Source organism: Herpailurus yagouaroundi, unplaced genomic scaffold, assembly GCF_014898765.1.
Source record: "Herpailurus yagouaroundi ecotype Mexico unplaced genomic scaffold, PumYag 160, whole genome shotgun sequence".
In the NCBI taxonomy this organism is placed as follows: domain Eukaryota; kingdom Metazoa; phylum Chordata; class Mammalia; order Carnivora; family Felidae; genus Herpailurus; species Herpailurus yagouaroundi.
Window position 1 is genome coordinate 49,533,126 of NW_024412401.1, and position 25,831 is coordinate 49,558,956.

Here is a 25,831-nt window from a genome sequence, read left to right on the forward strand (position 1 = left end):
TGTTATTTTAAGCCCATGTCATAGATGAGGAAAGAGGTTCAGGGAGGGTAAGTAACTTGCCTGAGGTCACAGAGCCAGTGTGCCAAAGAGATCCAAATCCGGGCATGTGTGTCTGACCACCTTATGGCTGGTGGAATTTGCTAAGGGTGTGGTAAACTTAAAGATCCTGGTCCACAGAGCACATGGTACCTGCAACCCCAGCAACACGGTAGGGGAACAGGGTGCTGTCTGAAGCAAGAATCAAGGGGCTCTGATTTCCAGGGCTCCTTTCACTCTACAGATCTTCCTGCTTAATTCCTTCTTCCTGGTATCTTAGGTGTCTTCAAACGAGGACAGAAATCTTCCATTTCACCCCTGGAAATTAATGTATAATTGCATCTCTGCTTTTTCGGTGTCGCTTATCTTCAAGAGAGACAACTGGTCCCTTATGTGCAATAAGCTGTTCTAGTTCCTGGTGTTTAGAAGCTCAGGCTCCCTCCACGCCTCAGTCTGTAGTCTGGCACAGTTTTTAGCCTCTCTGTTCCTCAAATAGGGGAATCTCTTCCATCTGTCTATTACTGTCTGCTTATCAAGGGGGCTGAGGCATTGTCCTGGAGCTCCTGACATTGAACTCTGCCATCAGTAGGCTTCTGAAAAACTGCCTGTTGCCTTTCACAAATTCTCTCTGCTGATCCAGGAAGAGTCCCCGTGCTGGCTTTAACTATTCCAGCAGGGCTAGAAATGACTGAGGCCTGGATTGGTGGGGTCTGGCCTGTCGTTAATGTGAGTCACTAAGCTCCAGGTCAGTCGAGTAAGAACCTGTATCATTGAGTGTCAGCTTCTTTTCTTTCCTTATTTAATTTGACTCTTTGGAGGGGGTTGTCCTGCCTTCCGAGAACCTGACTTATATAATGGTAATTTTTCTAGCCTCTTTGTGGGGCTGGAAATCTGTGCTCCCATCCCTGGCCTTATTTAGAGACGTGACATGAAGGTCCTCAGCTCTGTACACGCTTGCAAAGCATGATCCGGCATCCTCACACATTAGTTTTGCTAAAACAGTTTATTTAGAGCCCAGACCACACTGCATGTGAAGAACTTGAACTCTTTGGTTCTTTTTTGCACCTGCCTTGTGCTGGTGACATGTTCTTGGGTCCTAAGTATTTTCTAGGTGAGGTCGCACTGCTAGGGCAACCCTTTTAGGGAGGAGATGTCATGCTGAGCTGTGATGCTATACTTAACCTTGCCCTGGGAGGCCTACTGCTTGGCCCCAAGCCTCCTCTTCTGCAAGGTTGGTGGGGGAGGGGTCTTATTTAAAACTCTGGAAAAAGCGTGTAATCATTTATGGCAAATGTCCCTTCCCAGGGCTCTAACAACCTAAGAATTGATACTACTAATAAGAGCAGTAATAATAGCTAACACTAATTGAGTAGTTTTTATGTGACAGTCCTTGTGCTTAAAATAAACTTTTATTCTAATTTATTCTTTCTAACCCTGTTAAGTAGGCGATAGCAACAACCACATTTTATCCAGGAGGGAACAATTGCCCAGAGAGGTTAAGGACTTATATCTGTGACTGAAGCACCTGCCCCTAAGGACCGTATCACCCGTATGTCCTCCCATTAGTAGAAAACAAACAAGGCCTTGTCCTTCCTTATAAAAGTGCTGCATAATGGTGAACGGGTTTCCCAGGGATTCCAGAGTCGTCTGGAAGAGCAGTATTTTTCAAAACACTGTCTGTGGACCACCTGTATCAGAATTCTCCCGGCTGCTTGTTAGAGTCGCAGACGTGCTGAATCACAGCCTCTGGGAATAGGGCCAGGGAACCTGCATTTTTAGAAAGCTTCCCCCAGGGATTCTGGTGGACTTGAGTATTTCCTTTGGCTTATTAATCACAGTTTATGGGTAGGCCTGAAACTAACAAAAAGGATCTGTGAGGCTGCATGGCAGTGGCCGGGCAAACTTTCTCTGTAAAAGGGCCAGGTAGTAAATAGCTTGAGCTTTGTGGCCCATGCAGTCTCTGTTGCAGGTACTCAGCTCGGTCTTTGTGATGCCAAAGCCGTTGCAGACTACCTGTATCCAGAGGGCGCGGCTGTGTGCGAATAAAACTTTGTTCACAGTAACAGGCAGTTGGGGGGCCACCGTTTGCTCACCCCGGAGAGTCATCCTGGCCCACCAGCCCTCTGACAACCCCTTTTTGTGGGAGTTACCCTTCCCCTGTCTGTTACCTGTGGAGAGCTTTATCTGTTAAGGTAAAATCACCTGTTGTAATAAACTCTGAGTCTTAGTGCCATAAAATAAGAAAAGTTATTTTACACTCACATCCTGTGGGATCTTCTCTGTGGTCACCAAGCCTCCTTCATGTTGTGGCTTCACCCCCCGCTTGGTCTTCATTGCCCTCTCCATTCAACCGGTGGATGAGGAAAGAGAGCAAGGACTATCCGTGGAAGAGGTACCCATCATTTCTACCCACACTGCATTGGCCAGAACTCTTACTGTCTAGAGTCCAAAACCCATGAATTCTCAAAGCCTGTGAAGCCCTTGGTCTCTAGACGCTCTCTCTTTGCTTCTTGTGTGTGAAATCCATCTGGCTCTTGCCTGGGTTCGTCTCTTCTTTGTAAAAAACCTTGCTAAAGTCGGCCAGTGGCAGCCATGCACAGCATCACTGCTCTGTCCAGCCACTTTCCCTAGGGCTGCAGGTCCGCCTTCTACATTACCGCAGGTGTAAGTTTCATCCCATATTTTGCCACCTTGTTATGTAGATCTCCATTTTCCCAGCCTCTGAGATCAGTTTCCTTACTGGCAGCTGCCTGCCTACCAGGCCGGTGCCACAGATAGTAGGTTGTTGCTATGGGAGCACCCCACTTGCAAGATACCTACTTCCATATGACTTTGGGTGACACCGCAGCTTTAACGGGTAAACCTAAATTCTAAGGGATGAACACACTCAGTGTTTAGTTCTTGCTCACATCATATTCTAATACGGAGGCTCTTGGAGGTGTGGCCTTCTGCTTCGTCTTTCAGAGACCCAGGTGTTTTTCCTCTTGACGCTCTGCCCTCCTGGGGGTCCTTGCAGCCCTCCCCACCCTGCTGGCCAAGGGGAAGGAAAGTAAGACGTCCCATGGGATGTGCCTGGAAGTGGTGCCCATATCCTCTTTGCCAGAGCCCAGTCATGCAGTCACACTGCAAGAGGGGCTTGGGACACGTAGTCTAGTGACAAGCCCAAGAGGAAAACAGATTAAGGTTTGGCGTGCACGTAGCAGTGTCTGCTTCCTGGGCCAGAGCTGTCTGGACGGATGGAACAATGACCATTGGCTTATGAGAGAGAATGTCAGCCTTCGTGCCCACGAGGGGTGCTCTCAGGCATTAGCTAGTTAGATCCAAACGGTGTGCGAAGATCTCCACTAATACAACAAACATGTCCCGCATGTCCACTCTGTGCCGAGCAGTAGGCCAGGCGCGGGGACCTGCAGGAGAACAAAGTTCCTCTTGGAGCTCCGGGTGACCTCTTCAATCACATCTCCTGTGCTGGGTCCGAAGGGGCCAGAGAGCCTGGGGATGGCGTAGGGGAGCCAGGAGGGTTTCATAACAAGGCGGTTTGAGTGCCTCCTGAGGCCGCAGAAGTGCGCCCCATATAGTTCAGCCTGGCTCCCACCATCAGCAGGCACTGTCTCTGCAGTGTATTGGGGGAGATGTAATTAGAGGGGGAAAGGACAACCAATAGCAGATGTTCTGTTTATCTCTCTCCTGGTTGTTTTCATAGGACACTGCTTTCCCACTATGAAGCTTCTGAGGATGTGATTGCCCCAGGACACAGACCTGTCATCTTTGTTGAGTTACTTTCTGGCTGTTGGCAAAGTTAGGGAGCTGGCACTGTGTCTTAGAACACCCTCGGTGCTGCTGAGAGCAGCCTGGGGAGGGGCCCAGAGCCCAGCATGTTTGTTCTTTTCATGATATTGGCCGTTCGTGTTAGAAACTGCTGCTATTGGGGCGCCTGGGTGGCGCAGTCGGTTGGGCGTCCGACTTCAGCTCAGGTCACGATCTCGCGGTCCGTGAGTTCGAGCCCCGCGTCGGGCTCTGGGCTGATGGCTCAGAGCCTGGAGCCTGTTTCCGATTCTGTGTCTCCCTCTCTTCTCTCTCTGCCCCTCCCCCGTTCATGCTCTGTCTCTCTCTGTCCCAAAAATAAATAAACGTTGAAAAAAAAAAATTTTTAGAAACTGCTGCTATTGATGGTGGGCTGGTGGCCCCACTAAAACTGAAGAGGTGGGCCGAGCCAGGCAGACAGAGCTTTCAGTCATCAGCCACTGGGCGTCCACTCTCTGCCTGATGTCTAGCTGGTGCTTAGACACTCCTGTCACTGGAGCCCCCTCTCTCGGTTACACGGGGCCACCGGGGAAGGATCCTGAAACTGTTATGTAGGGCAATGGCAGATTCTCCAGGAGGGTTTTGAAAATGGACATAGAGGACATATTTAATACAGACCAGAAGTTTTAAATCTCTTTCGGGGATTTGGGGGTGGGGGGTGGGGGGTACAGAAAATCCTGTCACCAAAAGCAGGACGGTTGCCTGGGTAATATCTCGGACACTCTTCCAAGCTGCAGTCATTAATTTGTTGCACATTTTCTGCTAAGGAAGTGGAGACTACAAAAGGTTAAATTTCTCATATAAGATTAATTCAGCCATCTCTGTGAAATGGTGGAAGCAGAATACCATTAGACCCTCTAATCTCATTTCTCTCATGCTGTCTTGCTTGGAGCCTATCAAATAGTGTCCTGGCAAAGAGTCAGGTCCGTGGATGCTAAACAGCAGAGTCAGTCTCTCCCTGAGCGTGCCAAGGAGGCTGTAATGTAGAAAATGTAGCCACCTTTTAAGGAAGGATGAAAAGGTACAAAATTCACCTTTCTCTGCATGTTAGAGCCCAAACATTTTTGGATATATCAAACATGGAGCTCCCGTGCAGTTCTGTTTTCTACGTTTCAGTAGGAGTTATTTGCATGACCTCTGAGGACAAGACTTGTTAAAGCTGCTTGCATTTGTGAATCTCCGGTGGTTTCAGGAGCACTGCTTGGGGTCCTAAATATACTACCTCGTGGATAAGATATGTATCTTTTGAGTGTGTAACTATACATTCAAGATGTAAATGCAGTAAGAGTTTCACCCGTGTTTTAATTGCTCTTCTCCACAATGCATGTGATTTTTCTTATCTGATTTAAGCCTCCTGGGGGTGGGGGGTGGGAGAGGCATTAGCTACTGTTATATAAAAACTGAATATCCTTGAAGTTAGGTTTTTAGATTTTTCTGTCAGGGCTGCTCTCTTTTTTTCACATTGTCATATTGTCATAAATTAAAGCGGGGGGGGGGTGGGGAGGGGCCTACCAGGATTTTGAAGTTTTTCCCTCCTATTTCAAGTTTCATTTCTGCCATATAGCATCAAATAATGCTGGTTATTTTTATGTTGAACATGTGGGACAAAGAGGCTCTCTTAAACGAAAGATAATTGCAAGCTTTGTCCCTGGCCTCAAGTTTACTGCAGGGTTTCTCATCCCCTTTGGTTATACAGAAATGAAATTATAAACCACCAGTCGCCTTGGAAATTTCAATCGATTCCAAATGACTAAATATTTAATTCAATCATTGCCTATACTTGCAGGGATGACTCGGGTGTTTTTCTTTTTACTGAGGGCTCCAGGAAGCTGGGCACTGCAATGGCTGCTGAGGACTGTGTCTGTGGCGAGGAGGCTCCCCTGCAGTGAGGAGCTGGGGCGAGCCTGTTCCATAGCAGCCCTTTTTGCAAATGGTAGTGGATTTTTGCAGAAGGTTTGTGGCCAGATCGCTATGTATAATACTGATGAAGCATTTTTGTTCCAGCTCTGTCTCGGAAGACCTAGGCTGTAGACGTGGGGATTTCAGTAGGAAACATTATGGATCTGTGGAGCTGGTAAGTTTACACTGTCTGTTCAGTGGTAGTACATTGATTTAGATTTAGAGCATCGCCAAGCTCATCAGATCTTTTGTTGTCTATTTACTGTCAGACCATGTGGGTACAGTATAAGGCTTGGACGGGAAGAAATGACTGTTGAAAGGCCATAAAAATCCGATCATCTTTATCTACTTGTTTTTATTGTCACGTACTCTTAATCTGTGTCTCCCAGTCTGTTAAAAATATGTTGTGGCTTGGTATTTTTCTCTGGTGTATAAAATCGGGGTATGTAATTCAATTAAATGATTAATGAATTAAGAGAGGCAGCATTGGGTTTTTGTATTATCTTATTCTTAAAAGTTTACACACCTAGTTTCTGAGGTTTAAATATTATTGAAAGACTTATTCTGATTTTCTGTACCTTTGCTTTCTGGATATGTGATAGGAGTTAGAATATTGATGAGATTTTTTTTTCTTCCTATTAAAAGTATATTTGTTGGGCTAGATAAATGACTTTAATAGATGATAGATATGCGGAATGAAAATATACACATTTTCCTTATGAGAGACATTGGGTTTATGTTATGATTTTTGGAAAGAGTATGCTTTCATTTTAAAAGAGGAATAATGAAGGCATATTTTAGCCTCAATTTTTTAAAGACAGAATTGTGATTTTGGTCCCCCATGGAAATTTGAACAAATTTTCAGGAAAATGTGCTCATGGAATTCTGGAATTCTCTTGATTATTATCTAACACTAATAAAAACATTAAATTTATTATTTCTATTTACAAAAAAATGAGTTGCTTGGATCCATTTGTGTCGAACCCAGTTATCCTCCACTAATATATGCTGCATTCTTGCAGGGCTTAAGTAGTAGGAAAAATTATACCAGACTTGTGTACCAGTAGCATTTCATTTGAACTCCAGCTTATCTTACCGACTTGACTGTATTATCTGGCCCAGGGCTGAGTAGTCTTGAAAATATAAAATAAGTAAAAGGTTTGGTCCTTGTTCTTAAGGAGCTTACTGTCTTGAGCTGGGCAGATAAGATACGTAAAATATCTAAAAAATGAATTTAGTCACATAAAAGACACATTGCTTGACTCAATCAATGCATGTTCTGTGTCAGTCATCGGTGGCACCAGGCCAGCTCAGACCACTGCCTCTCCCGAAGGAGCACGTGTGTAACTGTGATTCGGGGCGGGAACTGGTAAATGTCGGGAGAGGGATACAGATAGGGCACGGTGGGGGTTAAGAGAAGGGAGGGTGTGACCCTTCCTAGCCAGGGATCTCACGGAAGCAGCCTGGAAGGCCTCACACAGGCTGTCTAACGTGGGTTGGTGGTGAAAGAAGATCGACAGTAGATGTTGGCCAACAATGTGATTCTTGGCGGTGCTGTATTCCAAGGGCAGTGAGCAAGTGGCCCTGCCTAGCAGAGAGTATGAGGCAGCAGAGCCGAGTGGTACAGAGCCGGCAAACTTTGAAATCGGGCCGGCTTCGCATACTGGCTCCACCACCCACCGTTGTCTGGGAGCTTCTCTGAACCTCAGTGGTGCCAAAGAACACATGCTCTGAAGTCGTGCCTGTTTCATCATTTCCTAGCTGTATGATCTTGGACTTCTTTTGGCCCCCGCTTTCTCATCTGTGGGGATATCATATTATTATATAAATGGAGATATTAATATTATCTGTCTTATAGAGTTGTCGGGAGGATTGAATGAGATGGCACGCATAAGCACAGTTCCTGTTAGGTAGCCATCTGTGGTGGTATAGATAAAATTTGGCAATAAAAGTAGAACCGTGACTCTCACTCAGGTAAAGACTTTGAACCTGATCCAGTAAGTCATACGGAGCTCTTATAAACAGTGAGAGTGGTGTTTGGGGAGAGAACAAAGTCATGAAAGATGGATTATATATTCACTTATTTAAATGTTTATTTTTGAGAGAGAGCATGCGTGCTGGTGGGGGAGGGGCAGAGAGAGAGGGAGACAGAGGATCTGAAGCGGGCTCTGTGCTGACAGCAGAGAGTCTGTTATGGGGCTTGAACTCATGAGCCGTGAGATCATGACCTGAGCTGAAGTCAGACACTTAACTGATCTCCCAGACCCCCCAAAGATGACCCTTTGTAGACTTGTGGGAACCACACACTGTCAGGTTGGGGAGGTACTTGAGTGTAGTGGTTCTCAAACTTGAGCAGCCACCTGCATCACATGGAGAGTTTATCACAACGGGCTGCTGGGCCCCATCCCCAGAATTTCCAATCCAGTAGGTCTGGGGTTAACCCAGAATGTGCATTTCTAGCAAGTTCCCAGAGGATGGTGATGTTGCCAGTCCCAGGATCACGCTTGAAGAAACCCTGCCTTGGTGAGCCCTAGACTAGGCATCGTCATCCCCAGCCTGATGAGGCAGCTCACTGGCTAAAATTCTTCCTTCCATTTGTTCAGGTTTTTACTCTGGAGCCATGAGTGTGCGTGTGTGTGTGTGTGTGTAGTTGACTTTTTGAATATTATAAAGTAAATTTTAAATACATTTAAAAATTCCAATAATGGGAATTAGGTGGTTCACTTGGTTAAGCATCGGAGTTGATTTGGGCTCAGGTCATAATCTTGAGGTTTGTGAGTTCAAGCCCCATGTCGCGTTCTACACTCACAGCACGGACACTGCTTAAGGTTTTCTCTGTCCCTCTCTCTGCCCCTCTTTCACTTGCATACATTCTCTCTCTCTCTCTCTCTCTCTCTCTCTCATAATAAATAAATAAGCATTAAAAAAATCCATGTGTCATTCCTCTGCCCTGCAGCCCCTTTTTTCATCTCCTTTGGGTACCTTCCAGTCTTTAGAGCTTCTCACCTCATTCCCACATAGTCATAATCAAATTATATGTATAATTTCACATTTCTCTCTTTTTTTCATTTAGCTATATTTTGTAAATGTCTTTTTTTTTTTTTAACATTTATTCATTTTTGAAAGACAGAGACAGAGCGTGAGTGGAGGAGGGGCAGAGAAAGAGAGACACAGAATCCAAAGCAGGCTACAGGCTCTGAGCTGTCAGCACAGAGCCTTGATGTGGGGCTTGAACCCACAAACTTTAAGATCATGACGCTAGCCGAAGTCGCACGCTCAACCAGCTGAGCCACCCAGGTGCCCCTGTAGATGTCTTCTTGTTATAGTCTTCAAGTTACCCTTTTAATCATGTGGTAGCCCAACATTGCCGTAGATTCTCTGGGTGCCAGTTCCCCTCCTTTTGTGCAATTAGGTTGTGTCGACTCTTCCCTTGTCAGAAATGACAGGCGCTGGTGATTGGCATGGTTGAGACGAGTGAAATGAGCCAAGTTCCATTTTTGCCTTCTCAGGATCTCTTGAAATTCTGACCCCAGTGTTTTAAGGAAGGAGACATTTGCTGTCCTCTGACCAACAGGCGTGATTAAATTAGTAACCGTTTTATGGATTCTCTGGTCATGAGAAAATAAGGTTAATTTTTTTTTTTTTTTTTTTAACACACTCGGGTTGATGAGTGTTGTTGGAAACTCAATAAATCGTGGGCATCCTGAAACTCAAAGTTGGTAAAAGGGTGGCCAGCAGCCTGTAAAATTGAAATTTTTGCATAGACTTCTTTTGACCTTGACCGAATGAGGTAGAAGTCCTTGTGAAGAACCAAGCTTGGCTGTTCACATCGACAGTGAGGATAGGTTTCGGGGCTCAGTTGGCTTGATTTAAATTGGGCGTACACTTGGTGAGCGAGAACGTGGAAGCTCAGACCTTTATGAGAAGGCTCACAGAGGGCTTCTCGGTGCTCACCCGATAACCATTTAGTGGAGGCCTGTCACCCCGCAGCAGGCCCGGTGCTAAGCCCTGAGAGGACCGAAAAGCAGTTTCTCTGCCCTCCTGGAGCTGTGTCTGGCTTTAGGAACCTCCAGCGTTTAGTGCCCAGGCTGCTGCCTCACTGGATCCCAGCTGTTCCCTGCCTTCATCAGGGATTGTTTCCTTGCAAGGAACAAAGGCCCACTCAGTCCAGCTCAAGTCTGAGGCGATTCACGGAAAGCATGTGGGTGGGTCTCACCAAAATGAAGCTCAGCCAGCACAGCTGGGCCTCATGTGACCGGGAAGCCATCAGGCAGCTATTTTCTCGGGTTCTCTCTGGTCTGTGATTTCTCCCCTGCAAATCGGTGCCGTTCTGTCTGCGGCCCAGCTCCCCTGATTGCACAGTCACCTCTCTCCCGTCTGTTTTCCCAGTGGTGATGGTTTGTTTATTTGTTTGTTTGGTTTGCTTTTTTTTTTTTTTATTGTGGTCAAACATGCACTACATAAAATTTAGCATTGTTAAGAGTACACTTCAGGGGGGCGGTGAGCATATTCACGATGTTGTGCAGCTATCATCATCACCCACCTTCAGAGCATTTTTCATCATCCCTAAGAGTAACTGTACCCATTAGACAACAACGCCACGTTCCCCTCTCTTCCCAGCCCCTGTAACTTCTAGTCTACTTTCTGTCTCTATGAATTTGCGTATTCTAGGGACCTCGTGTAAGTGGAGTGCTACCCTCTTTGTCCTTTGTGTCTGGTTTATTTCACTTAGCATGCTTTTTTCAAGGTCCATCCATGTTCTAGCATGTATCAGAATTTCTTCCCTTTCATGGATGAATTGTGTCCTTTATAGACACCACATTTGGTTTATCCATTTGTCTAAATGAATGCTTGGGTTGCTTGCACTTTTTTAGCTATGGTGAATAATGTTGCCATGAACGCTGGTGTGCGAGTATTTGTTTGAGTCGCTGTTTTCAAATCTTTTGGGTCTGTTAGCTAGGAGTGGAATTGCTGGATCATGTAATAATTCTATTTTTAACTCTTAGAGAATTCCCAAGCTTGTTTCCACAGTGGCCGCGCCATTTTACGTTTCCATCAGTGATGCACGAGGATTCCACTCTCTCCACACTCTCACCCGTATTGGCTCCATTTTGTTTAATAGCCATTCCAATGGATGTAGAGGGGCACCTCCTCATTGTTGTGATTGGCCTTTCGCTCGTGATTAATGATGTTGAGCATCTTTTCATGGGCTTAATGGTCATTTGTATTTCTCCTTTGGAGAAATGGTATTGAAGTTCTTTGCCCTCTTTGCCTGTTTTTTAATGGGGTTGTTTGTTTTGCTGTTGAATTGTCTGTCTTGTACTGAGTTACAGGAGTTCCTAATATATTCTAGATACTAATTCCCTCATCAGATATATGATCTTCAAATCTTTTTTCTTGTTATCTTGGCTGGTTTCTTACTCTGTTGATAATATTCTTTGATGCATAGAAGTTTTTAATTTTCATGAAGTCCAATCCATCCATTTTTCCTTTTTAAAATGTTTGTTTATGTAATCTCTACACCCCACATGGGGCTCAAACTCATGCCCCCCGAGATCAAGAGCCATGTGTTCCTCCGACTGAGCCAGCCAGGTGCCCCTCATCTATTTTTTCTTTTCTTGCAGGTGCTTTCAATAGTATATTCAGGAAGTCACTGCCAAATCCAAATGTCATGAGGATTTCACCCTGTGTTTTCTTCTAAGAGCTTGATAGTTTTAGGTTTTATGTTTTTTGTGTTTGATCCATTTTGAATTGTTGTATGTGGTATATGGTGTAAGGTAGGGGTCCAGCTTCATTTGATAGGTTTATGATCTATTTGGAGTTATTTCATGTGTGTTTGGAGTGACACAGGGGTCTGGCTTCATTATTTTGCATGTGGAGATCCATTTTTCCAGCCCCATTTATTGAAAAGACTGTCCTTTTGGGGTGCCTGGGTGGCTCAGTCAGTTGAGCATGCAACTCTTGATTTTGGCTCAGACTCATGGTTGGTGAGTTCGAGCCCCACATCAGGCTCCTCACTTGAGTGTGGAGCCTACTTGGGATTCTGTCTGTCTGTCTGTCTGTCTCTCTCTCTCTGTGCCCTCCCCCTGCTTGCACACACTTATTCACATGCTCACTCACTCTCAAAATAAATAAACTTAAAAAAAAAAAAAAAGACTGTCCTTTCCCCATTGAATGATCTTGGCACCCTTGTCTAAAATCCATTGACCATATATGCAAGGGTTGATTTCTAGGCTTTCTCTTCCATCCTGTTAGTCTCTATGTCTGTCCTCACACCAGAGTGATATTTTAAAATGTTGACAATACAGTGTCTTTTCTTTCCTAAAACCCTTGGCTGCCCATTCAAGACCCTTTACAAAGCCCTACAAGAGCCTATGTGATCCGGTTCTGCCTTCCTCTTCCACCTTCTCTCATGCCACTCCCTCACTGTGCTTCACACATTTGGCCTTATTTTGGTCTCTAGAACGCTGTGAGTTCTTCCCTGTCCCAGGACCTTTGCGCTTAAACTTCCTTCTGCCTGGAATGGGCTTCTCCGGCACTTCTCATGGCTGGTTTCAGCTTAAATGTCACCTTCTCGGGGGCGCCTGGGTGGCTCAGTCAGTTAAGCATCCACCTTTGGCTCAGGTCATGATCTTGGGGTCCGTGTGTTCGAGCCCCATGTCGGGCTATGTTCTGATAGCTCACAGCCTGGAGCCTGCTTTGGAATCTGTGTCTCTCTGCCTCTCTTCCACTCACACTCACGCATGCTCACTCTCTCTCTCTCTTAAAAATAAATAAACATTAAAAAAATTTAAATGTCACTTTCTCGGAGAGGCACTCTCCCTAAAGTGGTTCTCTTCTCCATGCTGTTCTCTAACTCAGCATCCTGTTTCTTTTCTTAATAGTATTTAACACCCTCCATTTATTTCATGTATTTATTTACTTTCTACTCTGTCATCCACCAGGAATGAGGGTGGGAACCATGTCTGTCTTGCTCATTGTTGTATTTCTAAGACCTGGTACACACTAAATTCTTATTAAATGCTGTTTGTTACTAAATTGACTTCCAGCCCCCTAGTTTCCCCTGGTCTTACAGCCCCAATGCCCACCACCGTCTGTTCATCCTTGAGCCCTAATTTCAAATTCCAAGTAGAACAGATTGGTTCCTCTGGTTCAGGTGTCTGTCCCTGATTGACACTGTTGTGTTTGGGGAAGTGGCGTCATGTGGTATAAAAACAGCCTCTTAAAAAAAAAAAGACCTCTTAGACCCATCACCTCAGCACAGTTTGTGGGTGGGGCAACTTCTCTCTGAAAACATTATAGACAAAATTCAGTTTCAAACGGCATGACGCCTCCCCCCCCCCAAATGGTTCTCTAACATTCCCTCATCTGGTAGATGATTTACAATCTCAAACTAAAAAACACCTGGTGAGAATTTCTTCTTCTGCCAGTGGACTGTTCTCCCTGGCACTTTTCTCAGTCCCACACACAAGGGTGTAGATTATAAACTTCCTAAAAATAGAAAGCGTGGCTCTTTAGTTACCACTGTCTGCCTAGCACCAAGCAGAGTACTTAACATTCATTACTTAGTAAGTATTGATTGAATGAATGAATGGTTCAATTTGGTTGAAATTAGAAAGTAGCCTAACCCATCAAATATAAATAAAGGAAAGGAATAATGAGCCTCTTTGGCACCCCCCCCCAATATAATTGGACTCATTAGCTTGCAGTGCGTTCCATCTAAAATATATGCCATTTTTCTTCTTGATGAATTGAAAGTCTGGTCTCTCATGGCAGCATTCTCGGCAAAGCATAGCTATTACACCATCGACCATTCTTCACCACTTTATATCAAAATCTGTCAGGCAAAGCAAAGATTGTTTGTAGCTTTTATTGATCTTTTCTTGGCCTTTGACTCAGTGGATAAGAACCTGATGTGTTATGAATGATGAATGGTATGGACACAATATAGATCTCTCTCCTGCCCAGCCCAGCTGCTGATTTTCATATAACCCTACATCTGGATACTTCTGGGGGTGTCACAGTCTGCAAGGTAATTTCAAAGGGTAGTATTTTGTCCATTCCTTTTTAAACTTGGACCTCAATGATGCAAGCCTGTGTTTGGATGAGTTGCACTCTCCCCTGATGCACGGGAAAGACACATAAATGCTTCTCTATGAGGATGGCAGGGTTTTGTTGTTAGGAACTCACAGTGGCCTCCAAGGCTACCTGGTGGGACTCTCTAATCACTATCAAAAGGACAGTTGACTGTGGACTTGCTTGGCATCTGAGGTTTTATCTGTGTGGGGACTCTTGAAGTCCCGATACGTAGCGATTTGTGTTTTTGCTCAGACACGAATTTGGATTATATCTGTGGGAATGTTGTACAGAAAGATGATTCTTGGCTAATGAGTGACGTAGCTGCTGGTCCCACGTCCCTGACACAGTGTGGTTTTGTTCTCTGTTCAGGGTTGAGTAGGCTTTTTGTTTTCATAGCCATTTGATAGGAGAAATTACATTCTGTGTGGTATTACCAAATTGAGAGATTATTGAGGGCACCAGCATATTTCCCTCAGGAACACTAAAACATCAAGCCTTCAACATTCTGCAGCTAAAATCACAAGTTGGGCAGATGTTCTCCAAAATTGAACCGGCTTATATCTAAGTCTGCAATAGCAGGTTGACTCCGTTAGGTGCCTCCAGGCATGTTTATCTCAGAGCGTTTACCAGTAAGTTAGCACAGCGTAAAAGTGTGGGTGCTTTTTCGGGTATTTTTGGTGTCTTGGTGGGTGATTGGTAATGCTGACTTTGAAACTTTTCCAGGCTAAAATCACTGCAACCGTTTCCTGTGATGTAGAACCTTGAGACCTTCAACATGTAATTATGTATTATAATGGAGCCAGAAAGCTTCTATTGTGATTATTATTTTGTTATTACTATTATTAGTTTCAATATTTATTGAATGTTTACTATGTGCCAGTCACTGAGCTCAATGCTTGGTGCATTTCCCTATTTAACCCTCACAAACAATTGTAGGAAGTAGGCATTATTTCATTACACTGCACCTGGTGCATGGTGGGGGGAGACATTTGTGGATATTGAATGGATCCCCATTTAACTGATGATCTCAGAGAGGTCCCACAGGCAGTGAAGCAGTAAAGGTGACATTTCAACCCACATCTGTGTGCCTCCAGGAGCCCCTGGGCCTCATCGCTCAGCCTCCAAGCCACTGTTTATAGGCTGTTTTCTAAAGAAACGAAGTGGATTGTTGGGAGCAGACAATTCTGCCCTTAATCAGCAGCACAGAATAGCTCTGCTTTAGGTTTTTAGCTCAAACGTATAATTTCAAACTCTCTTCTGGCCAAATCTTAACAGGCTTGATTTTAAGAAGAATGTTGATAAGGAATTATCCAAAGAGACATCCATGCCATAATAGTTTAAATTTAATTCCTGGATTAATGTCCACCATGAGATAGCTACCAAAACTTGGCCTTGCTGCTCTTGGCCACTCTTAGACTTGCTTCTCTTGATCTGTGCCTTGGCATTATATCTTTAACTTGGCCTGATGGACAGAATGGGAAAAAAGCCATATGAATCTAGATGGTATGTCTCTTGAAGGATGCTCTTGATTTTTCTGTCTGCCATAAAGTGTGTCTTTTAAAAGGGCCTATGAGAAAAGTTTTGCTCAGGACCAAAAAGTATGATGCTTCTCCTGAGGAGCTGCTCTGTTGTTAATCTTATGGGCGCTGGGAGTCCTGTCAAGGACTGGGGCTTTTTCCTCTTTGAATTGGCCTCCAGGGAGACTCAGAGCCCTAATTATGGCTTGCCTCTCACCACCTTAAAGGGCTTTATAACGTACATCCTGATCAGATTCTCTTGCTTTCACTTTATTTACCCACACCCAATTCGCCCTTGTTCTGGGCTTGCTCTTATCTAACTCCATCCTTTGAGTAAGATATATCTCAGTAAGCTGCTTTAAATATTTTTAAAAATAAGGTAGAGCATAAACAAACAAGGCATTTCCCTATCCACCCCTGAACCGCCTGTCTTCTGTCCCCCATTGACAGTAGTCAGGTTTATGGAATGATTCTGACCCTTGTCTCCTCCCCACCCTATTTGTTGATATAGTATGACTTATGACCTACTTTCCAAGATCAGTGGCACCTGAAGAGAATTAGCACCACCCGACCAGCCTTTTGGTGACCATCTTGGGTAGTTGAGACCCCAAACGATACCAACTCCACTAGCTGAACACACACTGTAATAAGAATACCAAACAAGTCCTCCAGACTTTCCCAGGCAGAAATATTGGAAACAGCCATGACATTCAGCATGAGCATGCTCTCTAGTTTCAAAACTAGAACTAGAAAGGGGCACCTGACTGGCTCAGTCATTCTTGATCTCAGGGTCATGAGTTTGAGCCCTACGTTGGGTGTGGAGTTCACACATACACACACACACACACCTACCTATCTACCTACCTACCTAGAATTGGAGATACTCCATCCCCAACCTTCTGCAGGTCCAGGGATGCTCATGCTTTTCCTTCCTGCTGGCTTTCCATCCCCGTGCTGCCATGTCCTTCCCCACGAGGGGATCTCCCTGCTGCCGTAGCGGGTGTCCTGGGGTCTTGGTTTATTGACGCCTGTGGTCTTCAACTAGTGAGATATAGTACCCTGGCATCCTATAAAAATACTTTCAAATTCTGACCAATATATATTTCAAATATACTGACCAATGTATAAAAGTTTATCTTTTAGATAATCAGAGATACACACTGTTCATAGATTGTTTACTTGGTAAATTCTTCGCAGGAAATCTAGTTTTCTGCCTTGATTGTGGTTTTTCACATACCCAGGAGGCAAATTTCTAACGTGTGTCTCAAGCACGCAGTCTTGCTTGGTGCCTGTTGGATAACATCCTTTGCCTCTCACATCTTGCCTGGGCCAGAGTGATCTCTGCCCTGCACCTGTCACGTGCGCCCCCTCAGCATTCAGGAAGACCAGGCTCAGGAGCAGGTACCATCAGTTGTAGCAAAAGTAAATTTTTAACTTGATCAAAAGTATATCATGTTATATACCTTCGTATACTGTTGTCATGAAGAGAATATATTTTCATTGTTTTGTAAGTGCTTTCTTTTTTAAGTTTTATTTATTTATTTACTTTGAGAGAGAGAGAGAGAGAGAGAGAGAGAGAGCGAGCATGAGTGGGAGAGGATCAGAGAGAGAGGAGAGAGCAAGAATCCCAAACAGGCTCCACACCAACAGAGCCCAATACGGGGCTTGAACCGATGAACCGTGAGATTATGACCTGAGCCAAAAGTTGGATGCTCAACGGACCAAGCCACCCACGTGCCCCTAAAAGTGCCTTTTAAGAACCTGTACTTAACTTCTGAATTTAGACAGGTCCACCATCAAAACTGGGGGATCAGACAACCACGAACACACACGCACACGTTTGAAAACCACTGTTTTACTTCTCTCGGGGCTGCTAAAGTTGAAAAGGAATTTGGTCTTATTTCCAGAATTTCACATGTGGGCTCTGAATATTAAGAGCTTTTTTTTTAGGTCCTTGGAAGGAAGTGTAGCCCGTTTAACTTATTCACTGCCCCCCTGGCAGGCAGCTAGGAGACAGCCTCCCGGGCCTCTAGGACCAAGAGCATCTGAGGTCCCACTGAGGCCTCCTCTCCCTGCCCCTCAGCTGAGGCCCTGGCGTTTCAGCCCCTGCCTGTCTCGGGTCAGGTCGCCGTTTTCTTCAAGTACACATCCATCCCAGAGGTTGGAGCAGCTTTTCACCCTCTTTGCAAGAGAAGGGACAACCCGTGGGTTCTACAATTTGCTTCCCTTGCTTTCCCGACCAGGTGAGTTTAGGGAAAGTCCTGCCCCCAGTCCTGTCATGGCCGACTGACCACAAAGGGCTCCCAGTTTCACGCCCACTGTTACTATTGAGCCACAGCTAATATTCTCATTTTTATATTGAACTATCTCCCCCACTTAATTAATGCAGTAACTTTGGCTTCCTTTATGTGTAAGAAAAGGATTGTGTGCTTTCTGGGCTTTTTAATCGGTCTACTGCAGTCATCACTGTGGTGCACGGTCTTTTAAAATCATAGTCTCAAACTGCATTTGCTGAAGAGATGAGAAGATTTTTTAATTACTCTGGGAGCACATTTTAGCCGCACTCTGAATTCTCTTTTTTGATCCCTGTGATAGTTCCACTAGTTCCCTTCTGAATCCCTCCTTTGGATGCCTCCCCTTCTTGTCCTTTGCTGAGCCTGCTCTTGCCAAGGTCACCAAGACCTCCTCGCTACTAAATCCTCTCCTCATCTTTATCTTACAGGACCACTCGGCAGCGTGGCCCGCGGTCACCTTCTCCTCCCTCGGGGCCTCCTGTGCCTCTACTCTCTGTCCTCATCTTCCTGCCTTCCCTGCTTCACTTCCTCAGCTTCTCTTCTGCGGGGCCCCCACATTTTGATGCTCCTCAGGGTTCCGTCTCAGACACACTGCTCCCCCACTACATGCTCCTCCCTGGTGATCTCTCCTACCCCGTGGCTTCAGTTACTACCTTCAGCCTGGTGACTCGCCCATCCCTGTATTTTTCCCAGTTCTCTATCCACAGCGTGTAGAACCATCTGCCCAGATGGCCACTGGATGCCTCTCTTGGGATGGCCCGCAGGCAAGTGAACCTCAACATGCCCCAAACTGAGTTCAGGCTGCCCTTCTTCCCTGCCCCCAAGCCCCTGAGTGGACGGTACTGCCTTCTTTTCAGTGGCTAATTCCAGAAACCAAACCCCACATCCAATGTCTTACCAAATCCTATTGGTTTTATGCCCTAGATGGACTTCATGCCTAAATTGTCCTTTATCCACACGGATGTGCACATACCACGCCAGACAGCCTTCTGAGTGGTAGGTAGGTAGATCCACACATACGCACACACACCCATGGAAATACATATGTATGTATTTATACTAATTTAAATTCCACACTCACCTGATGCGGTATTACTACCCCCATTTTATAGATGAGATAACTGAAGTTCAGAGAATCATGAATTTGTTCAAGGTCACACAACTATTAAGTTGTAGAGCTTGCCCCCTCCCCCTGCCCCGCCCCACCTCATCCACAGTAGTACAGTAAAACCTTGGATTGAGAGTAACTTGTTCTGTGAGTGTTCCACAAGATGAGCCAACATTTGTAATAAAGTTTAACTTGATAAACAAGTGATGTCTTGTAATAGGAGTAGTACGTGATGCTGAACATCACATGATCACAACTGAGCCAATGATTCTTTCTCGTGCACCCAGCGGGATTGTGGGTGATGGTCCCCCATGCTCGGATACTCGGTCTCAGGCCTCCGCGTTTGACAGAGATCGGTGATTTTTCAGAATGTTGGAAGGTGCCCACAACTGGCATCGGTGTATTTTTTTTGTCATTTCAAAGCACCTATGGACAATCCTTTGCTTTTCCATAGAAGAGTAAGCTTAGGAATGAATGCTTTGCTTCATTAAGGTCAGGCTGCCTGCAGATATAGACCCTTTCCTCTGCTGCCTTATTGCCAGTTACATTAAATACAGTATATGACAAGAGTTTAATAATACTGTACTGTAGTCAGCATCCGTGCAAGCATATACAATGGTCCCCCCATGCAGAGAAAAATCCCATTGAGCCAATAGATAGCAGCGTTTCCGTTAGTGATAGTGAGAAGTCATCCTACACAATAAACCTCCTCACTCTTGCCTCCTTCACACCAGCCACCGAAGGTTTTCAAAGGTAAGTGCAGGTTAATTTGTTTATTTTTCTTTATATTTTCTTTACTATTTTGTATTATATTACAGTATTATAATCATTTTTATATGAATGTTTTTGGGTTATGGAACGAATCATCTGAGTTTCCGTTATTTCTTATGGGGAAATTCACTTTGACATACAAGTGCTTTGGATTACAAGCGTGTTTCCGGAACAAATTATACTTGCAAACCAAGGTTTTACTGTATTTATCCAAAAGTTGTATTTACCAAAAAGTTATCTTGCCACTCCATTGCCCCTCAAACTTGATTGTGCATAAAAGTCACTTCAGGAGTTTGCTTAAACTTCAGGTTCTGATTCATTATGTCTGGGGTGGGCTGAGTAGGGCACAGTTTTTATAAGCTTCCATGGTCACAGTGACTTCAAGGTCCTTATAGGTTTCCCATTTGATCTCTTAAGGAGATAGGAAGAGGAGAAGAACAGGAATGTTTGCTTCTGTGTACTCCCTTCTTTGTGTGACATTTATGTCATTTCCTCTTTCCCTGAGCTTCTGGCACTTTGTCTTGTCTCCCTGACATCTCAAAAGATGGCATTCAACCAGTTTTGATAAGATTACATCGAGTTTGCCAGAATGCTCAGCTGTAATTAACCTGAGTCGGGGGGCTTTGATTTCCTTAATGCTGTAAAGAGTTCTTTCCCAAATATTCAGCTCTGTCAACATCATCTGGATGCTTACAAACAAACAAGTAGCACCACCAGCAAAAAACCTTCTGTCTGTCTCCTTTGTTTATTGAATAAAGTAGGAACTCTTTAGCCTGACATTTAAGGCTTTCCCATAGTCTCTCTCCAGCTTGTCTTAGAAACCTTTGCTCATATGGCCCAGGATCCAGCCAAACAGGCGTTTACCTGCCATTACCCAGGTGCCTGGGGCCTCTTTATGGCTCTCTTTCCTTCTAAAATGCCTTCTCAAAATAAGCATCTGTCAGGTCTGTTTTCCAAGCAGCTTTACCTGATTCCCCCATGGGAAAGTCATCTTTCCCTCCCGAGAACCCTCCATTTCTTTGCCTTTCTCTATGACACCTGTCATATTTTACATTGTAATTATTTGTGAGCAATTTTGCCTTTTCTAGTGGGCAAGGCTCATGCTTCTTTTGTTATTGTGTCCCCATTAGCTCACTGCCAGAGGTCTGCATATTAGCTAAAAAAAAAACAACAACAAAAAAAACAGTTTTGCTAAAAATCTGGTGTCTGATAGATTCTTTTTCTCTTCTCAGATTTTTTATATTACTTCCCTGTGTGTGTGTGTGTGTACATGCCAACATACTTCTAAATATACTTTTGTGATTGTAAAATGAATACGCATTTGTTATAGAAAATTTGAAATATACTGAAAAGCATAGGAAAATTAAATTCATCTATAATCCTACCACCTACAGATAATCACTATGAAGATTTACTATTATGTCCCTTTATAAATTAAATTTATATACAAGATGAGTTTGTATATTTTATTGATATGTTTACTTAAGAACAACATATAATCGGGGCACCTAGGTGGCTCAGTTGTTTAAGCATCTGACTTCGGCTCAGGCCATGATCTCGTGGGTCGTAGGTTTGAGCGCTGCATTGTGCTCTGTGCTGGCAGCTCATTGCCTGGAGACTGCTTTGGATTCTGTGTCTCCCTCTCTCTCTCTCTCTGCCCCTCCCCTGCTCATGTTTGTTCGTTCGTTCTGTCTCTCTCTCTCTCAAAAATAAACATTAAAAAAAAAAACAACGTATAATCTTTTTGAAAGCATAGATGCTCTTCCACAAGCAACTTTTCTCCTCCCATACAAATGTCTTCTTTCTCCTTCATGTTTGATCGCGTGGCTATGACCTCCAGACATAATACTGTGGTGTCCTTGTCCTAGAGTTCAGGTAAGTTTGAGGCAGTGTGTGAGGGGATCTTTTCTCGATCATTACGTATCTGAGACCGCCTCAAGTAATTCCTTCCACAAGAATGACTTGGCTGGTTTTAAAATTTCTGAATTACCACCTTTGTCTCTCAAAACTTGACACATTCTGGTCTGATATTATATTCACTTCATAGGCCTGCTGTAACAAATGACCACAAAGTGGATGATTTGGAAAGTCCGAAATGTATCCTCTCACAGTGCTGGAGCCGGGAGCCTGAAATCAACATGACAGCAGAGCCTTTCTTCTCTGAAGGTTCTAGGGAAAAATCCTGCCTTGTGTCTTCCAGCCTCCAGGGTTGTCTGCAATCCCTGTCATCCTTGGGGCTTATGGCTGCCTCCCTCAGTCTCTGCTGCCGTCATCACAAGGGCTTCTCCCCTCCACCCACATCGGCACCTCCCTCTCTTTTCTCCCGTGAAGACGCCAGCCCTTGGATTTCTGTCCCACCCTGATCCAGTATGACCTCATCTTAATCACATCTGCAAAGACCCTCTTTGCAAATAAGGGCACATTCTGAGGTTCCAGATGGACGTAAATTGGGGGGACACTATGAACCCACCATGGTCATCTTCTGCCTTACAGCCTTCCAAAGGTTAGCCCGGGGCAGTTCATTTTCTTCCTTGGTGACCTTTCCTGCCTGGAGTTTTTCTCAGATTTTCTTCTTTCTTTTTTTGTTTTAAAGTTTCCAGTAACTTCTGGGGTTCCTGGGTGGCTCAGCTGGTTAAGCGTCCGACTTCGGCTCAGGTTATGATCTCATGGTTTGTGAGTTCAAGCCCCGCGTTGGGCTCTGTGCGGACAGCTTAGAGCCTGGAGCCTGCTTCGAATTCTGTGTCTCCCTCTCTCTCTGCTCCTCCCTGCTCATGCTGTGTCTCTCTCTCTCCTTCAAAAATAAATAAAAACATTAAAAAAATTTGTTTAAGTTTCCAGTAACTTCTCTGTGTGTTTCTCTTTTCATTAATTTTTGCCTGAAACATTGCATCCCTTTGATTCTTGGTCCCTGGTCTTATGTCAGGGATGAATATTTTCTTCTCTTTGATTATTGCTCATTGTCCCCCTCAAAACAGTAAGAAAGATCTTTTTTCTCTTCCCTTTATAACTGTCTTTTCTTTCTCGTTGTTTTCGCTTTGTTCCTTTCCATTCTGGGGAGGCATCTTAAATAGTGAATATAACACTGTTGCTGTTTTCTACAATGAACGTCTTTGCTTCCAGTCAGTGAGGATGTTAATCCTGCATTTGTATTTTTTGGTCTTATTTTTTTAATCCCTTCCAAAAACTTTATGCGCTTGTTGCAAAGATCATGTCTTCTGTCCTACTGAGGGCAGCAACTGCCTTTCTGAAGTTTTGGTTTCATGGTTAAAAAAAAAGAAATGGTGTGCTTTCCTTTCTGGTTTTCAAGACCATATGTAGCATTTTTTTTTTTTTTCATAGCTCCCATGTTCGGTTTTTTGTTTTGTTTTTCAATAGAAATCTTCAAACAAAAACAACTCTTTGGATTTGGACCTTGTATTTTTCAACAGACAGAATATATGACTGGCCATCAGCTCTCATTGTTCTTTTGGGCACCGCGTCTTCTCTGAGCTGGAGAGCTGAATGGCCAGTGGTTGTACAAAGCTCTCTGATCAATGTCCAGTGTCTAGCTGGTGTTTGTCTTGTAAAGCTCTGTAGGAGGGAGATAGGATGTTCTCCATGCCTGGCTTTGGCTGCTCTGAACCAGTGGCTCCAGTATTTATCTGTATAGCAGGGGCTTAGGGGGGTACAGATAGCAGCAATCTGATGGGAAAAGGGGTATGGAAGTAACCTGTGCTCAGCTCTTCACATAAGCTTGAGAAAATGGCGTCTGTGTGGATTAAAGGATAGAATGGAGATTATGACGAGGTTGAACATCTCCATCCCAGCCCCCCTTGGGCGTAGTGGCAAAACTGTACTCCCAGGATGCTTTGCTCTCCAGGACTCCTGTCTGTCTCCCTGCCTGTGGCACTCTGCTTATGAAGACTGTGTTTTCTAACATGGACTTTCTCTCCCTCCCTCCCCACTTCCTTCCCAGTGTTTTCTTAGGATAAAAAAGAGGCTCCGGTATGGCTGCAGCTACCTTAAAATGCAGTACCCATGCAGTAGAAGGACTCCCGGTGTTTTATTGTTATTCTTCATATAGACCCAACGTCTCTCAGCCAAGACGAGACCGTGGAGGGAGGAATAAAGTGCCCTCCAGCTTTCTGTGCTGACCACGGATTTGCTCTATGTCAGGCAACAAAGTTCATGATCAAATGTGTTTCTCTGTTCTTCTCCATTGGCCATATAGTAAGTAGGAAAAGCCCTGCGATTTTGGCCAGGGGATGGGCAGCCTTTCTTCAGACCCATGAATTGTCATCCTTCATGCTGAATCTTCACAGGTATTTTACTGGGAAGCTGTGTATCAAGGACTGATGGCCAGATACTGTTTTAATGAGGAAGCCAAGACGGATGTATTTTGAGATGGAAGGTCAAATGGCAGCACTGCCATTTTACTGAGAAGTGTGGCCTCAGATTTGTCCGTAAAATAGGTGGAGAGGTCATCTCTTTGAAGAAAGGGTGTGTCTGCAATGATGACTTGGTGACTGACAAGCCGGGGACAACGTGGGAGGTGTCCTGGAAAGTGAGACGAGAACAGAGAAAGGAATTAGGGAGTGGTAATTAAGGTCTAGCCAGGGTCAAGTAGCCTGAGCTTGTAGGCCTCTTCTCATGGAAACTTGTGTGTCTTTGAACACAGAAGAGAAAGAGCGAGGGCGTCCTTGTAGGAGGTGGTTGAGAGCTGGGGCTTGGCGTGGGAGCGTGAGGTTGTGTTGGTAAGCGTAGCGTTGCCATAACTGACCACGGGTGCCAGCCAGGACATTTACCAAAAGTGCCAAAGTGGGTTACAAGCTACGTATGTGATGACAGAGCTATGGCAGTGTGAGTGAGAACGTGTTTGGGGTTTTAGCCGTGGTAAAGCCATGAAATAAGTGAGGTCATTGGATTTGAGAAAGCAGAGGACATGAGCTCAAGACAGCAGGTGAATCCTCGTGATGGATGCTGCATTTGCTGAGGGCGGTGGCCAGGGATGATGATGACGATGAAGAGTCTGAGCCCAGAGAGAGCTGAGGCCTCGGTGGTTCTCTCTCGCCCAACATCTATTCTCCTGGCTGGAGGATCATCTAACCAACCTGGGTGGTCCGACCTGCGTGCTGATGGCCAGCACTCCAGCTGCCCAGGCCCCCAAGTCTTCTCCCTGTCCCTTGGCACAAGCAGAATAGGATCAAGGTGAGGAGAGGGAGAAAGAGAGCGTCTCTGGTCCCTGTACCCTGCCCCTTGCCTCTCCCTGCAGGAGAAGTGAATCAGGAGTGACTAGGAGACGGGCTCCAGGTGCAGCACTCACCAGTCGGGGGATGGTTCATTGTACCCATCTATAGGCCCCATTTACCTCCGCTCCCCACCTTTTTTTTTTTTTCTGAAGTATAGTTAACATACAGTGTTCTATTAGTTTCAGGTGTAGAAAATGATTCAACAGGTTTTTTTTAAACATTTATTTATTTTTGAGACAGAGAGACAGAGCATGAATGGGGGAGGGGCAGAGAGAGAGGGAGACACAGAATCGGAAATAGGCTCCAGGCTCTGAGCTGTCAGCACAGAGCCCGACGTGGGGCTCGAACTCACAGACCGCGAGATCGTGACCTGAGCTGAAGTCGGCCGCTTAACCGACTGAGCCACCCAGGTGCCCCAATTCAACAATTTTTTTTAGAGTTTATTTATATTAGAGAGAGAGAGAGAGAGAGAGAGAGAATATCCCAAGGAGGCTCTACGCTGTCAGCGCAGAGCCTGATGCTGGGCTCAAACTCACAAGCTGTGAGATCATGACCTGGGCCAAAACCAAGAGCCAGACGCTTAACCAAATGAGCCACCAGGTGCCCCAACAATTGTTTTTGATGGAAACATTTAAACTTTCTTTCATTCCTTCTGAGTAGTACTTTTTAAGTCAGGTGTGTGCGTGTGCGTGCACGCGTGTGTGCGCCTGTGATTTGCATAGACAGAGTCAAATGGGTTTTCTTGACTCGTATTTGTAGTTAAATTAAAAAAAATAATAATCTGCTTCTGTTGGAAATCATTTCTCAAAGGTCCTGTACACCTTCCAGAATAAATTTCATTACAGCGATGAAACCTTCTCCAGTTCCCCCGGGCACAGTTGGTCTCTCCAGCCCCTGACCTCCCCCAGCACCCCATTCTTGCTACTGTTATGACATTTAACCAGGTTGTGTGGTGATTTATCTGTTTATATGTGTGCTTCTCTCCCACTAGGCTTTGGGCTCCTCCAGGGCAACGATCATGTTGCATTTGTCTTTATAAGTTCAGCAGTTAGTACAGGCCCTGAAAAATAGGTTCTCGCTACTGTTTGCTAGATA

The 25,831-nt window shown here is 44.8% G+C and overlaps 1 protein-coding gene across 3 annotated transcripts in view; it reads left to right on the forward strand.

The window, feature by feature from the left end:
• The window catches only part of GARNL3 (GTPase activating Rap/RanGAP domain like 3), a 149,559-nt gene that overhangs the window by 32,371 nt on the left and 91,357 nt on the right, over positions 1–25,831 (forward strand). The window contains exons 1-2 of one of the 3 annotated variants that reach the window (XM_040482369.1): positions 4,741–4,861; positions 5,845–5,914. In XM_040482369.1, coding sequence (XP_040338303.1) covers positions 4,854–4,861; positions 5,845–5,914 — 78 coding nt within the window. In that variant the 5' untranslated portion in view covers positions 4,741–4,853. Of the gene's footprint in view, positions 1–4,740; positions 4,862–5,101; positions 5,122–5,844; positions 5,915–25,831 lie in introns of those variants that run through there. The other 2 variants (XM_040482370.1, XM_040482368.1) reach the window with 2 other exon arrangements.